General features: G+C 35.7%; 1 protein-coding gene across 3 annotated transcripts in view; it reads left to right on the top strand.

Moving 5' to 3' along the window:
* Window positions 1–14,455, top strand: part of ero1b (endoplasmic reticulum oxidoreductase 1 beta) — a 109,169-nt gene that overhangs the window by 76,180 nt on the left and 18,534 nt on the right. For all 3 annotated transcript variants that reach the window (XM_073056663.1, XM_073056661.1, XM_073056662.1), the window contains 3 exons: window positions 2,120–2,366; window positions 4,753–4,822; window positions 12,682–12,768. In XM_073056663.1, coding sequence (XP_072912764.1) covers window positions 2,120–2,366; window positions 4,753–4,822; window positions 12,682–12,768 — 404 coding nt within the window. The remainder of the gene's footprint in view (window positions 1–2,119; window positions 2,367–4,752; window positions 4,823–12,681; window positions 12,769–14,455) is intronic.

Raw genomic sequence — 14,455 nt, 5'->3', positions numbered from 1 at the left:
ACAATTACATACGTACAGGTAATTAAAATTATGTCAGCGTAGGAAAGTTAAACTAAAATAAAAATACATGAAAATTAAGAATTCTACATTCAAAACCAACTCAGTCCACTTACCATACAATTGAAGACAGTTCAAAAGACATTAACACAGGCTAAACTGGGATGGCAGAATTGTCTAATCAAGTGATATTACACTAATTAGGAAAATATTCTTGCAGTTCCTGCTCAGGGTGTAGTGAATCTTTGGAATTCTCTACCTCAGCTATTTGTGGGTAGCTAAAAATGTAACAGCTCTTGTTTTATTGTGACCTTGTGTTTGATCAATGCAAATTCAAGATACACGTGTGAATAGTAGGATTGGACACAATCCAACTAATTGAGGAGTAGTTTTTTAAACTACCAACAGCTACATCGGAATCAAGTTTAGTCTAACCAGCATATGTCGTGAAATTTGTTAACTTTGCAGCAATGAAATATATGGTAAATATAGGGGAAAATCTGAATTACAGTAAGTAAATGTTTCTTAAATAGTTAAATTAAACAAGTAGTCCAAAAACACATATAACGATAGTGCTCATGAGTTCAGTGTCCATTTAGAAATCAAGTAGCAGAGGAGAAGAGGAGGCAGAGGTTCCTGAATCAATGAGTGTGTGCCTTCAGGCTTCTGTACCTCTCTGGCGATAACAGTGAGAAGAGGGAATGTCCTGGGTGGTGGGGCTCCTTCATGGAGGATGCCACCTTCCTGAGGTACTGCTCCTTGAAGATGCTTTGAATACCACGGAGGCATGCACCCATGATGCAGCTGCCTAATTTTAATCTGCGACTTACTTTGATTTTGTGCAGTTGTGCTGCACCACCCCCACACTAGACAGTGATGTAGCCAGTCAGAATGCTCTCCACAGTTTGGAAAACAACTGTAGATATTTAAATGTTTTGTGTGACAAGCCAAATCTCCTCAGACTAATAATGAAATGTAGCTGCTGTCTTGTCTTTATAGTTGGATCAATATGTTGCAATCAGATTAGGTCCTCAGAGATATTGACATCCAGTAACTTGAAATTGTTCATTCTCTCCACTTCTGATTCCCCCTATGAAGATTAGTTTGTGTTCCCTCGTCTTATGCTTTCTGAAGTCCACAGTCAACTCTTTGGTCTTGCTAACATTGAGTGCAAGGTTGTTGCTTTGACACCACTCAACTACCTGATATATTTCACGCCCTCTCATCGTCATCTGAGATTCTGCCAACAATGGTCATATCATCAGCAAATTTATAGATGACGTTTGAGCTTTGCCGAGCTGCACATTCGTAGGTGTAAAGAGAGTAGAGTAGTGGGCTAAGCACCCATATCTGTGGTGCACCAGTATTGATTGTCAGTGAGGTAGAGATGTTATTTCCAATCCAGACAGATTGTGGTCATGAAAATACACCCAAAAAAGTTTCTATTTAAAGATGTATGGTCAGCCTTTTATCTTGGCTGGGGGTTTATGGGAGTGGGAATTTGCTAACTATGTGGATGTTGATTTGTTCACATCAATTTCCCTTTTGTGGTCTACTTCCAAGTAATTTATAAAGTCCAAGAGAAAAGGCAAAAGAAAAAAATAAATCTTTTGATGTTGCAAACTGTAAATTGAAATCATATACTGCGACAGATTACTGCATGAATTAGCAATACTTCACTCTCTTTACAAAGCACAAAATGAAGTTTTTGTTTCTGTTATGTCACAAAATCATTAGTATTGAGAGCCTCCTAGCAGCTCCACTAGGAAGATCTGCTGGATTGTGTTTACATTGTTGTTGTTGCAGATTGTATTGTTCTGCTGAACATTGTTGTCATGCTGTGTTGGTGCTGGAATGTGTGGCGACACTTGTGGACTGACCTCCAGCATATCCGTAGGTGTGTTGGTTGTTAACGCAAATAACACATTTCACTGTGTGCTTTGATGTTTGTGTGATGAATCTGAACTTGATTCATTACCCTTTACCAGATGATTCTTCATATACAGCAAAATTGTATGTGTTAGTCCATAATATGTTCATCAAGGGTATTACATATTATTTCAGTATTGCACATCACTTTTAAATATGTTATTTCAATTATTATTTGACCTATTTTTTTCAGATGGGTGGGGAAGAACGAGATGGGGACCAAATTTAGAAGAATTTCGATTTCGGTTTCACCCTGCTGAAACAAAAGGAGAAGGTCCAAGAAGGTTGAAAAACCTTTATTTTTTATACTTAATTCAACTGAGAGCTTTGTCAAAAGTAGCTCTGTACTTTGAGCGTTCAGTTGTGGACTTGTACACTGGAAATGCAACGGAAGATGCAATTACCAAAAAGCAGCTACTGGAGGTTCTCAATGAAACCAAGTAAGAGAAGTGCTTAAACTTTGATATATTGTGCATGATTTTGCTTAAAATTCCTGAATCTAAAACAGTCATTGATCAGTTTTCAGTAACCATTTTAATTTGGTTGAAATTTTAATGTTTTAAGTCTGTATATATAGAAGATAGGTTGTATACAATGCATACCTGGCTGTTTCCTCTGGTCTTTTTTACAGTCCCCCGAATGTAGATGTGCAGAAAGACCTCTGGTTTTTCTTTGGTTGTTATTTAATTAAAATTACAGAATCATAGAGCTCAGAAATGGTCCCTTTTGGACCAGCTCATCCGTGCCAAACATGTCAGACACTCTCACACTCACTCCAGGTCTGGAAGCATCTGAAGAAAGGAATAGAGAGTCAGTTTTTTGGCCAAGACACACACAAAATGTTGGAGGAATTGAGCAGGCCAGGCAGCGTTTACAGAAAGGGCTGAAAGCTATCCAAATATTTTTTTAACATTGTAATTGTAAATGCCTGTACTACCCCGTCAGACAACTTATTCCTAACATTTATGTTAGCCCACCATGTCATTCATGTTATCCCACCATTTAAAAAAAAATTTTTTTTATTAGTTTTTCAAAACATTTTACAAATTAAAAACCCCAAATCCCAATGAGGAGCATTAATACAGTGCAAAATGAAGCATACAATAACAATATGCTACAAAGGAAGAGAATTTAACAAAAAAGCACCTAAATTAAAGACAAGTAAGCTTAGTGTCCTCCCCAAGCCCCACAACACAAGAAAAAAAAAAACTCCAGACTGACCACAACACAATATAAAGAGTATAGGTCAGGACAGTCAAACTCCCAGACTGTGAATACACTTAGCAACAGAGGATAATAATGCCTACTACCAGAAAAAAAAAAGGAAAAAAAACCCTAGTCAAGAGGAAGGTTATGAAAGTACTCGATAAAAGGTCCCCAGACCTTATGGAACTTTAAATCCGAATTAAGAACTGAATAATGAATTTTTTCGAGGTCCAAGCAGGCCATAATGTCGTTAAGCCATTGCGCATGAGTGGGTGGGGCAACATCTCTCCATCTAAGAAGGATCAAGCGTCTCGCCAGGAGAGAGGCAAAGGATAGTATTCGGCATTTGGTCGGACCCAGATATAAATCTGTCTCGCCCCAAAAACCGAACAGAGCAATTAAGGGGTTAGGTTCTAGGTGCTGATTTAGAATACCCGATAATGTAGTGAAGACATCTTTCCAGAATTTCTCCAAGCTAGGACAGAGCTAGTACATATGGATGAGAGAGGCCACGCCCCTCTTGCATTTATCACAGAGCGGACTAATGCCAGGGTAGAATCGAGATAGTTTAGATTTAGACATATGGGCTCTATGAACAATCTTAAACTGTAAAAGGCAATGGCGAGCACAAAGAGAGGTTGAGTTAACCGATTTGAGAACTGAGTCCCAGCTCTCCTCGGATACGGAGATATTTAAATCCTGCTCCCAGGCCATTTTAATTTTATCCACAGGGGCCCGTCGTAAGGCTGCTAGTTTATCTCGGATAATTGATATTAAACCTTTACCTAGTGGATTAATGGAAAGAAATAGATCCATAGCATTTTTCGCAGGCATTTCAGGAAAGTTAGGAATTAAAGGAGTAATAAAGTGTCGATCCCACCATTTTTGTTGAAAAATAATACCCTTGGGCTACCAATTTTGTGTTGTCTAATAAAAACTTGGTGTTCTCATCCAAGCTATTTATATTACAAACAACAAAGATCCCAGCATCATTCCCCACAGTACACTATTTTTTATGGACTTCTAACCTAGACTCATCTACCACATATCCTTTGCCTCGTAACACCAAACCAATTTTGGATCCAGTTTGCCAGCATACCTTTAACTTTCTGGACCAGCCTATCATTTAGAACCTTGTCAAAATTCATTCTGATCTTCAATGTAAACCACATCTATCATGCTTTCCTCACAATTTTCTTGCTTACCTCTGCCTGAGCTTTGTATTTCTGTGAAATAACTTGTTTGATAAAATGACCAATAAGTTTTCTTCGACCTCTTTAATTTTGAATTCAATTGCTGCTTGTTTTTTTTTTAATTTATTGTGCCTTTTGATACTTGGAATACATTGTTGCAGTGAGTAGAGTAATTTAAAAATTGTTTATATTTTGACATTTAGAAGTTTTATTTATCACTATTGCCTCTTTTTTTCAACAAGAAATGTAATTATTTCTTTTATTTCATTATAAAATCTGGGATCTAAGTGGTACTATATTACATTGTGTAGGTATTTGCTAGAACAAAGCAATTTTTTTTAATAATTGCTCTGAATTCCTTTACTTGGAGTATTTCAAATCCTTTGGTTTCAATTTGCTGTAACAACTATAATTCCTTTTCTTGTAGATCATTTCCAATGCATTTTGATGAGAAGTCAATGTTTGCAGGTGATAAGAAAGAAGCTAAGACATTAAAGGTATATGGTTGGAGTATTTTTTTGTAAGAACATCAGTAAGATTCTAGAGATTTTTCATTATGACTCAAAATTTTTAAATGTATGAATCAGATTATTTAAATTGGTCAAATAATCACTGAATCCATGGCACTACATGGAGGAAAATAATGCCTAACTGTATTGTACTTGACATGATGCATAATGAAGTTTGAAGTTAAATGAAATATAGGAAGATAAAGACGGGGCTCTGAAATGATACACAACTGGAAAAATGATAAAGGTTCCTCCAACTTGCAAAGTACAAACCCCATTTCCAGAAAAATTGGGATATTTTCCAAAATGCAATAAAAACAAAAATCTGTGATATGTTAATTCAAGTGAACCCTTATTTAACTGACAAAAGTACAAAGAAAAGATTTTCAATAGTTTTACTCTGGGTCTCAAGATGGCACTTATGGAGTGAGACTGTTTTAGGCTTCGCTCCAATCCTTTTACTTTTTTCTACCTACAATCACCCCCTAATTGACCTGCTTATACCTATTCTAAAGGGGTTGATACTTATGAATTTTTTTTCGACTGTTTGAATTATTTTTCAACTCGTTAAAATGTCTAAACCACGAGAACCTAAGGAATCGAAACTGGCAAAAGAACTGTTAACTTTGGAAGCAATTTTGAAACTTATGGATGAGAGACTTGAAAAACTGGAGAATAAACTAACCCCAAAGCTTTCTACGCTCGATGAAATTTTAAAGACAGTCAATGCAAAACTTCAGTCACTCACACTGGATTCTCAACAACAACAAGCAAGAATTTTAGTTCTCGAAGATGCCGCTCGCCAGAGAGATCGCAAAATTGAAATTCTGGAACAACAGCAATCTTCGACTTCTCAATTGCTGGATCGTTATAAATCTAAACTTACTGATCTTGAAAACCAGTCTCGAAGACAAAATCTTTGGATAATTGCACTTCCGGAAAATTTTGAGAACAGTGATCTGACTGTATTTTTCTCTAAATTTTTAATAGACGCCTTCGGCTAAGAAGTTCTAGATACCCGTCCAATAATCGACCGTGCACATCGCATTTCTCATTTTCAACCAGCTCCAGGTACAAAACCATGACCAGTGATTCTCCGGATTTATTATTCTCATACTAAAAAAACATCTGATTCGGGCTGCCCAGAAAAAGGGTATGATCAGCTTTAAAAATTTCAAATTTCGTATTCTGGAAGACTACAGTCCCGAAGTTTTGAAGGCAAGAATGGCTTTTAAATCAGTTATGTCGGAAATTAATCAGAAAGGCTACAAACAAGCGCTGTTATTTCCAGCACAATTGAGAGTTACTCTCAAAGATGAGACTTGTCGGTTGTTCAAATCTCCAGTGGATGCTCAAAGATTCCTCGAAGAATAGTACTTTTTTCACTATGAGTTGACTGATGAATTTGTATTTTTATTTCTATTAACTTTCTTCTTTATGCTAACAATTAGTCTATAGATTCGGACCTTTTATAATGATTCTTACGTGATGGCTGATGGTGTATTTTTTACACACTTAAGTAAAGGTCCAGTTTTTTGGTTTATTCTGAGTTTGTTTTTATCTTATTATTCTGTTAGTTTTGAAAGTAACTCAGATGTTTTTTTAAAGGTTATATCCACTTTTTTATATCTTTAACGCTTAAATATTAAGGTTTTTTTAAAAAAAAACTTTATTCTAAGATGTCGTTTCTTTTTCCCATAAGACCTTAATGCTTGGATACGTCACATCAGTTTGGATGTGTCTGAACAAGATTAAGGACTTTTAAAATATTAATACAATATTATCCATTCTTGGGTTTTTAATGTTTTAGTATTTTTCTTTTTTCTCTTAATCCTTTTGTATATATATATAACACTAATTTTATAGTTTAATCTTTGTTATACTAACCCTTTTTTAAAAAAAAAATATGGGTGGTTTGTGTCTGTTTTTACTTTTTCGTTTGAGTTGCCATCTTGAGACATGGGGGTAAAGTTAGCATTAGTTTGCCTGCTTGCCTCTTTCTGGCTTTTTTTCTGGGGTTTTGAGGGTGGGGGAGTGGGGAATTTTTTTTTTGCTTTGCTTCTTGCTTAGTTTCACTTCATGGGCTGACTCAAAACTACAAAAATGGTTGGAGTGTCATAACTTCCAGTTCCTCCTTGAACTTACTTCCCTCTTCCGGATTCATGAGTTCATCTTTTTTTAACCTTGTGTGTTAACTGCGATAAATATTGGCAATATGGATAAGATTATTAATTTCGTTTCTTGGAATACTAATGGTTTAAATCATCCGATCAAATGGGAAAAAAATATTCAAAGTATTCCACAGAATGAATGCTAATATTATCTTTGTACAAGAGACTCATGTGAGGAAGGTGAATAGTCAACGTTTTTTTTAGGTTTTGGAAAAGAGAACAATATCACTTGAATTCCCAAGCCAAAGTAAGAGGCATTTCCATTTTTATAGATTCTTCAACCTCTTTTATACACTATGAAACAATTTCAGACTCACAAGGTAGATTTTTGCTTCTCACTGGTTCACTTTTTAATCAAAAAGTTGTTTTAGTTAATGTCTATGCTCCAAACACTGACTGTCCTGAATTTTTTAAGTGTTTATTTACATCCTTTCCTAATTTAAATGAGTACATGTTGATAATGGGTGGAGATTTTAACTGTTGATTAAATCCTTCGATGGATAGATTTAAGCCCACCCAGATTCTTCCAAATAAATCGGCCTCTCTTAATAATTGCTTTATGGTTGATTCTGGAACTTGTGAAATTTGGCGATTCTCACACCCCAACGATAAAGTATTTTCATACTTTTCTCATGTTTATCATAATTATTCAAGAATTGACTACTACTTTATTGATCAACATTTACTTACAGATGTTATTGATTGTAAATATGATTCCATTACCATTTCTGACCATGCACCTTTGAAGTTATCTATTAAGACAGTAGATTCATCTTCTAATGCTAAATCTTGGAGGTTCAACTCCACTTTACTTAAGGACTCAGACTTTCTTAACTTCATTAAACAACAAATTGATTTGTTTGTTTCAACAAATTCTACAGAAGAGATCTCTAGTAGAATATTATGGGACACTTTTAAAGCATTTATTCGCGGACAGATTATTTCATACTCTGCTGGAGTTAGGAAATGAACTAATACTGAAATATTAACATTGGTCGATAAAATTAAAGAAATTGATGAGACTTATTCAGTGACCTCCAGTAAAGAACTTTATAAAAAGAGAGTTGAACTTCAAATGGAGCATAGTTTGTTACTATCCTCTTCAATTGAAAATCAGTTAATTAAATCTAGAACCCAATTTTATGTACATGGAGATAAATCTGGCAAATTATTGGCTAATCAATTGAAAACTGCTTTGGTTAAACGACAAATCATTAAGATTTGAGATGGCACTTTGACGATTGATCATAAAGAGATCAATAAAGCCTTTCAAGATTTTTATAATTCTTTATATCAATCAGAATTTGTTGAGGATTCTTCCATAATGGATGAATTTTTAAGAAAATTGAATATTCCGAAATTAACAGCAGAAGATAGTATTCTTCTAGATGCACTTATTACGGAAACCGAAATAAAAGAGGCTATTTTTTCAATGAATTCAGGTAAAGCCCCTGGTCTGGATGGTTATACTGCAGAATTTTTAAAATCCTTTTCCTCTATACTCTCTCCTTGGCTTCATAAAATTTTTAAAGATGCGTTCGTTAACTGTAGGTAAATTAACACAATCTTTTTATGATGCCTCTATTTCTCTAATTCTTAAAAAAGATAAAGACCCCACTGAATGTGCATCCTATCGGCCTATATCCTTGCTGAATATGGATTCTAAGATTTTTACCAAAATTTTGGCCACTAGATTAGAAAATATATTACCTAAAATTATTTCTGAAGATCAGACCGGATTTATTAAAAACCGTTATTCATCTTTTAACATCAGAAAATTAATTAGTATAATTTATACTCCATCTAAAATACCAGAATGTGTTATTTCCTTAGATGCTGAAAAAGTGTTCGATATAGTTGAAAGGCCATATTTATTTAATACGTTACAGAATTTTAATTTTAGCTTGAAATTTATATCATGGATTAAATTAATATATTATAAACCTTTGGCTTCGGTTCTTACCAATAATCAGAGATCTTTTTTTCAGTTATCCCGTGATACGAGGCAAAGCTGTCCTTTAAGTCCTCTATTATCTGACATTGCTTTGGAATCTTTAGCCATTGCCATTCGTGAATCACCTAATATTTTTGGTATTACCCGTAGGGAAGGGACTTATAAGTTATCATTATATGCTGATGATTTGTTACTGTACATATCTGACCCTGAGAGATCTATTCCTGCTATTTCATCCTTCCTTCCTTGCTCAGTTTAGTAGCTTTTCTGGCTACAAACTGAATTTTAATAAGAGTGAACTATTTCCATTAAATATGCAAGTTCCAATTTATGAACACTTACCATTTAAAATTGTCACAGATCATTTTACTTATTTGGGTATTAAAATGACCAAGAAACATAAGGATTTATTTAAAGTTAATTTTTTTACCTTTAATTGACCAAATCAAGCAACTTGTTACCAGGTGGTCCCCATTATCTTTGTCATTGGTTGGTCGAATTAATGCTATTAAGATGATAGTATTACCCAAATTTTTATATTTATTCCAAGCATTACCAATTTTTATTCCTAAATCTTTTTTTTTATATTATTGACTCCAAAATATCCTCGTATATGTGGCAGAATAAAAATCCTAGATTAAGTAAAAAATATTTACAGAAGCCTAAGAAGGAGGGTCGTTTGGCTTTGCCAAACCTAAGATTTTACTATTGGGCAGTTAATATTCGATATTTAATATTTTGGACACAAGAATCAATTATAGCACCTTGCCCACAATGGGCAAATTTGGAATGAAAATCTGTACAAGATTTTTCATTGTTTTCTATTTTAGGATCTTCACTTCCTTTTGCTTTATCTAAATTGAATAAACAAATAACTAATCCTATAGTTAAACATGCATTACGAATATGTTTCAATTTCGTAAATTCTTTGGCTTGAATAAGTTTATCTTATTATATCTAACTTTTTTTTTGAGCCCTCTTTTATAGATCAAGCCTTTGTATTATGGAAAACAAAAGGCTTTTGTTTTTGTGATCTATTTTTAGGTAACAGTTTTATGCCCTTTGAACAGTTATCTAATATAATTTGCCTAAAACTTAGTTTTTTAGATACTTGCAAGTTAGAAATTTCTTGAATAATATGTTAGTCTTTTCTGAAATTATGTCCAATGGACATTACGGAAATTTTTTTAGCTCTGAATCCTTGCCAGAAGGGTTTAGTAGCCATCATTTATAATATGATCATGAAAATACAGCCAGGAGTATCAGAAAAATTTAAGAAGGAATGGAAAAAAGAACTTCATTGTCTTATACCCACTGAGCAATGGGAGAAAATTTTACAATTAGTCAATTCTTCTTCTATTTGTGCTAAACATGCCCTAATACAATTTAAGGTTCTACATAGGGCTCACATGTCCAAGGATAAACTTGCTCGATTTTATTCTTGTGTTAATCCAACCTGTGATGGATGTCATTCTGAAGTCGCTTCATTGACCCACATGTTTTGGTCTTGCCCTTGTTTGCAAAATTATTGGAAAGATATTTTCGGTACTATTTCAACAGTTCTGAATATCAAATTGCAACCGCATCATATTACTGCAATTTTCGGTTTACCAATGGTGGATAATAGTTGTTTATCCCCCTCAGCCCGGCGGATGATTGCATTTGTTATATGAATGGCTAGAAGATCTATCCTATTGAACTGGAAAGAAATTAATCCTCCAACTATATTTCAGTGGTTTTCTCAAACTATTTCTTGTTTGAGTTTAGAAAAAAATTAGAAGTGTTGTCTTTGACCCTTCAGTTAAATTTGAAGAAACTTGGAGACCATTTATTCAACATTTTCGTATGAGCTAAACTGACTTTTCCTAAACCTTACTTTTATTATCCTTAATTATTTGGATGGAGGTGCAGAGTTATTGACACTACTATGTATATTTGACATAATGCAATGGCCCATGTTGGTTAGGTTTTCTTTTTTTTGGGGGGGGGTTTCTTATTTACTCCATTTTTCGTAATTACTATGAGTTTGGGAGGTTATATATGGATTATCATCTATTTGTATTTATACCTTAACCTATTAATTATGTACTCTCAAACTCTCTGTATTCATGTTTCATTTATGTAAAAAAGAAAATAATTTAAAGTTTTACTGACCAACTTAATTGTACTTTGTAAATATACACAAATTTAGAATTTGATGGTTGCAACACACTCAACAGAAGTTGGGACAGAGTTAAAATAAGATTGAAAAGTGCACAGAATATTGAAGTAACACCGGTTTGGAAGACTCCATATTAAGCAGGCTAATTGGTAGCAGGTGAGGTATCGTGACTGGGTATAAAAGTAGCGTCCATCAAAGGCTCAGTCTTTGCAAGCAAGGATGGGTCGTGGCTCACCCCTTTGTGCCAAAATTCGTGAGAATTGTTAGTCAGTTCAAAAGGAACATTTCCCAACAAAAGATTGCAGAGAATTTAGGTCTTTCAACATCTACAGTACATAATATTGTGAAAAGATTCAAAGAATTCAGAGACATCTCAGTGCATAAAGGGCAAGGTCGGAAACCACTGTTGAATGCACGTGATCTTCGAGCCCTCAGGCGGCACTGCCTAAGAAACCGTCATGCTACTGTGACAATTATAGCCACCTAGGCTTGGGAGTACTTCAGAAAACCATTGTCACTTAACACAGTCCGTCGCTGCATCCAGAAATGCAACTTGAAGCTGTATTACGCAAGGAGGAAGCCATACATCAACTCTGTGCAGAAACACCGGCGAGTTCTCTAGGCCCAAGCTCATCTCAGATGGACCGAAAGACTGTGGAACCGTGTGCGGTGGTCAGATGAGTCCACATTTCAGCTAGTTTTCGGAAAAAACAGGCGTCAGGTTCTCCGTGCCAAAGATGAAAACGACCATCCTGATTGTTATTAGCAAAAGGTGCAAAAGCCAGCATCTGTGATGGTATGGGGGTGCATCAGTGCGCACGGCATGGGTGAGTTGCATGTATGTGAAGGTACCATTGACTCTGAGGCGTATATTAGGATTTTAGAGAGACATATGTTGCCATCAAGGCGACGTCTCTTCCCAGGACATCCATGCTTATTTCAGCAGGACAATGCCAGACCACATTCTGCATGGGCTACAACAGCATGGCTTTGTAGACACAGAGTGCATGTTCTTGACTGGCCTGCTGCCAGTCCAGATCTATCTCCTATTGTAAATGTATGGCGCATCATGAAGAGGAGAATCAGACAACGGAGACCACGGACTGTTGAGCAGCTGAAGTCTTATATCAAGCAAGAATGGACAAAATTTCCAATTGCAGATCTACTACAATTAGTATCCTCAGTTCCAAAACGATTAAAAAGTGTTATTAAAAGGAAAGGTGATGTAACACAATGGTAAACATGCCTCTGTCCCAACTTTTGTTGAGTGTGTTGCAGCCATCAAATTCTAAACTTGTGTATATTTACAAAATACAATTAAGTTGGTCAGTAAAACTATTGAACATCTTTTTGTACTTTTGTCAGTTAAATAAAGGTTCACGTGAATTAACATAACACAGATTTTTTTTATTACTGCATTTTGGAAAATATCCCAATTTTCTGGAAATGGGGTTTGTAATATTTTGAGTTTTGAATTGAATGCTCATTTACCGGTAGTTTAAATTTGCAAAATTAAATTCATTGGTAGATTATAATTGGTTTTTGTTTTCATTTTGTACAGGAGGAATTCAGACTCCATTTTAAGAATATTTCACGGATCATGGACTGTGTTGGGTGTGACAAGTGCAGATTATGGGGTAAACTGCAGGTTTGTTTAACAGTCCCAAATAATAGAAGAAATGCACATGCAAATTTAATTCTGTACATTGACATAAATTGCTGAAGACCTTGAGTCATTGAGATGGGAAATGGGGTGTATCAAGGCTTTGCACAAGTTAGTAATGGCATTGTGCATGTGAGTACAGCTCGTAATACAAGTGACCCTCACATCACAAGGGGGTTGCGTTCCAAGAAAATAGTCTATATCACAATTTTAATAACAGAGCTGCGTCACTTGCGCATGTACCTGGATTGCCTACGAGCAGTTTGTGATTGAGCCCTCTAAGTGATCAGCTATACTGCTGAACCAGAATGGATTAAAGTGCTTAAGGTTTCCTGACCTCTTTGGGGAAAGTGATCATAATATGGTAGAATTCACCCTGCCTTTTGGGAAGGTGAAGCTGAGGTCAGATGTATCAATATTACACTAGAATTACAGAGGCATTGGAGAAAAACTGGTCAAAATTGATTGGAAAAGAACATTGGCAAGGATGACGGCAGAGCAGCAATGGCTGGAATTTCTGGAAGCAATTTGGAAGGCGCAGGATAGAGGCAGAAGGAAGGAAATTATAGCCCGTTAGATTGATCTCAGTGGTTGGGAAGATGCTGGATCGATTGTTAAGGATGTGGTTTTGGGTAATTGGAGGCACATGTTAAGGATTGTTAAGGATGTGGTTTTGGGTAATTGGAGGCACATGGTAAAATAGGCCATAGTCAGCATGGTTTCCTTAACAGTAATTCTTGCCTGACAAATCTGTTGGAATTATTTGAAGAGATAACAAGCAGGATAGACAGGAGAATTAGTGGATTTTGTAAGGAAAAGCTGCTTAACAGGTTAAGAGCCCATGATAGTACAGGAAAGATACTAGCATGGATAAAGCAGTAGCTGATTAGCAGGAGGCAAAGAGTTGGAATAAAGGGAGCCTTTTCTGGTTGGCTGCTGGTGAACAGTGGTGTTCCATAGGGGTCTGTGTTCAGACTGCTTCATTTTATGTTGTATATCAATGAGTGTATAGTCTTGCACTTTGGTAGAAAAAATTATAGGGTAGACTGTTTTCAAAATGGAGAGTAAATTCAAAAACTTGAGGTGCAAAAGGATGTGGGAGTCCTTGTGCAGAATTCCCAAAATGTTCATTTGCAGGTTGAGTCTGTTGTGAGAAAGGCAAATGCGATGTTAGCATTCATTTCAAGATGACTCGAATATAAAAGCAAGGATGTAATGTTGAGGCTTTATAAAGCACTATTGAGGCCTTGCATGTCGTATCATGAGCAGTTTTGGGCCTCTTATCTCAGAAAGGATGTGTTGACATTGGAGAATGTTCAAAGGAGGTACATGAAAATTATTCTAGGACTGAAAGACTTGTAATATGAAGAGCGTTTGATGGCTCTGAGCCTCTACTCACTGGAATTCAGAAGAATGAGGGGTGGCCTCATTGAAAACCATTGAATGTTGAAAGGCCTTGATAGAGTGGAATGTGGAGAGAATGTTACCTACAGTGGGGAGTCTAAGACCAGAGGACATAGACTCAGAATAAAGGGGCTTTTTAGAACAGAACTGAGTAGTTTCTGGCTAAAGTGCCAGAACGTGGCGGATCTGTGGAATCTGTTGCCACAGGCGGCTATGTATGTGTCATTGTGCATATTTAAGGCAGAGGTTGATAGATTCTTGACTAGTC

Source organism: Hemitrygon akajei, chromosome 9 (assembly GCF_048418815.1).
Source record: "Hemitrygon akajei chromosome 9, sHemAka1.3, whole genome shotgun sequence".
Classification (NCBI taxonomy): domain Eukaryota; kingdom Metazoa; phylum Chordata; class Chondrichthyes; order Myliobatiformes; family Dasyatidae; genus Hemitrygon; species Hemitrygon akajei.
The sequence above is the reverse complement of the archived record's forward strand: the minus strand, read 5'-3'. Positions and strand labels throughout refer to the sequence as shown.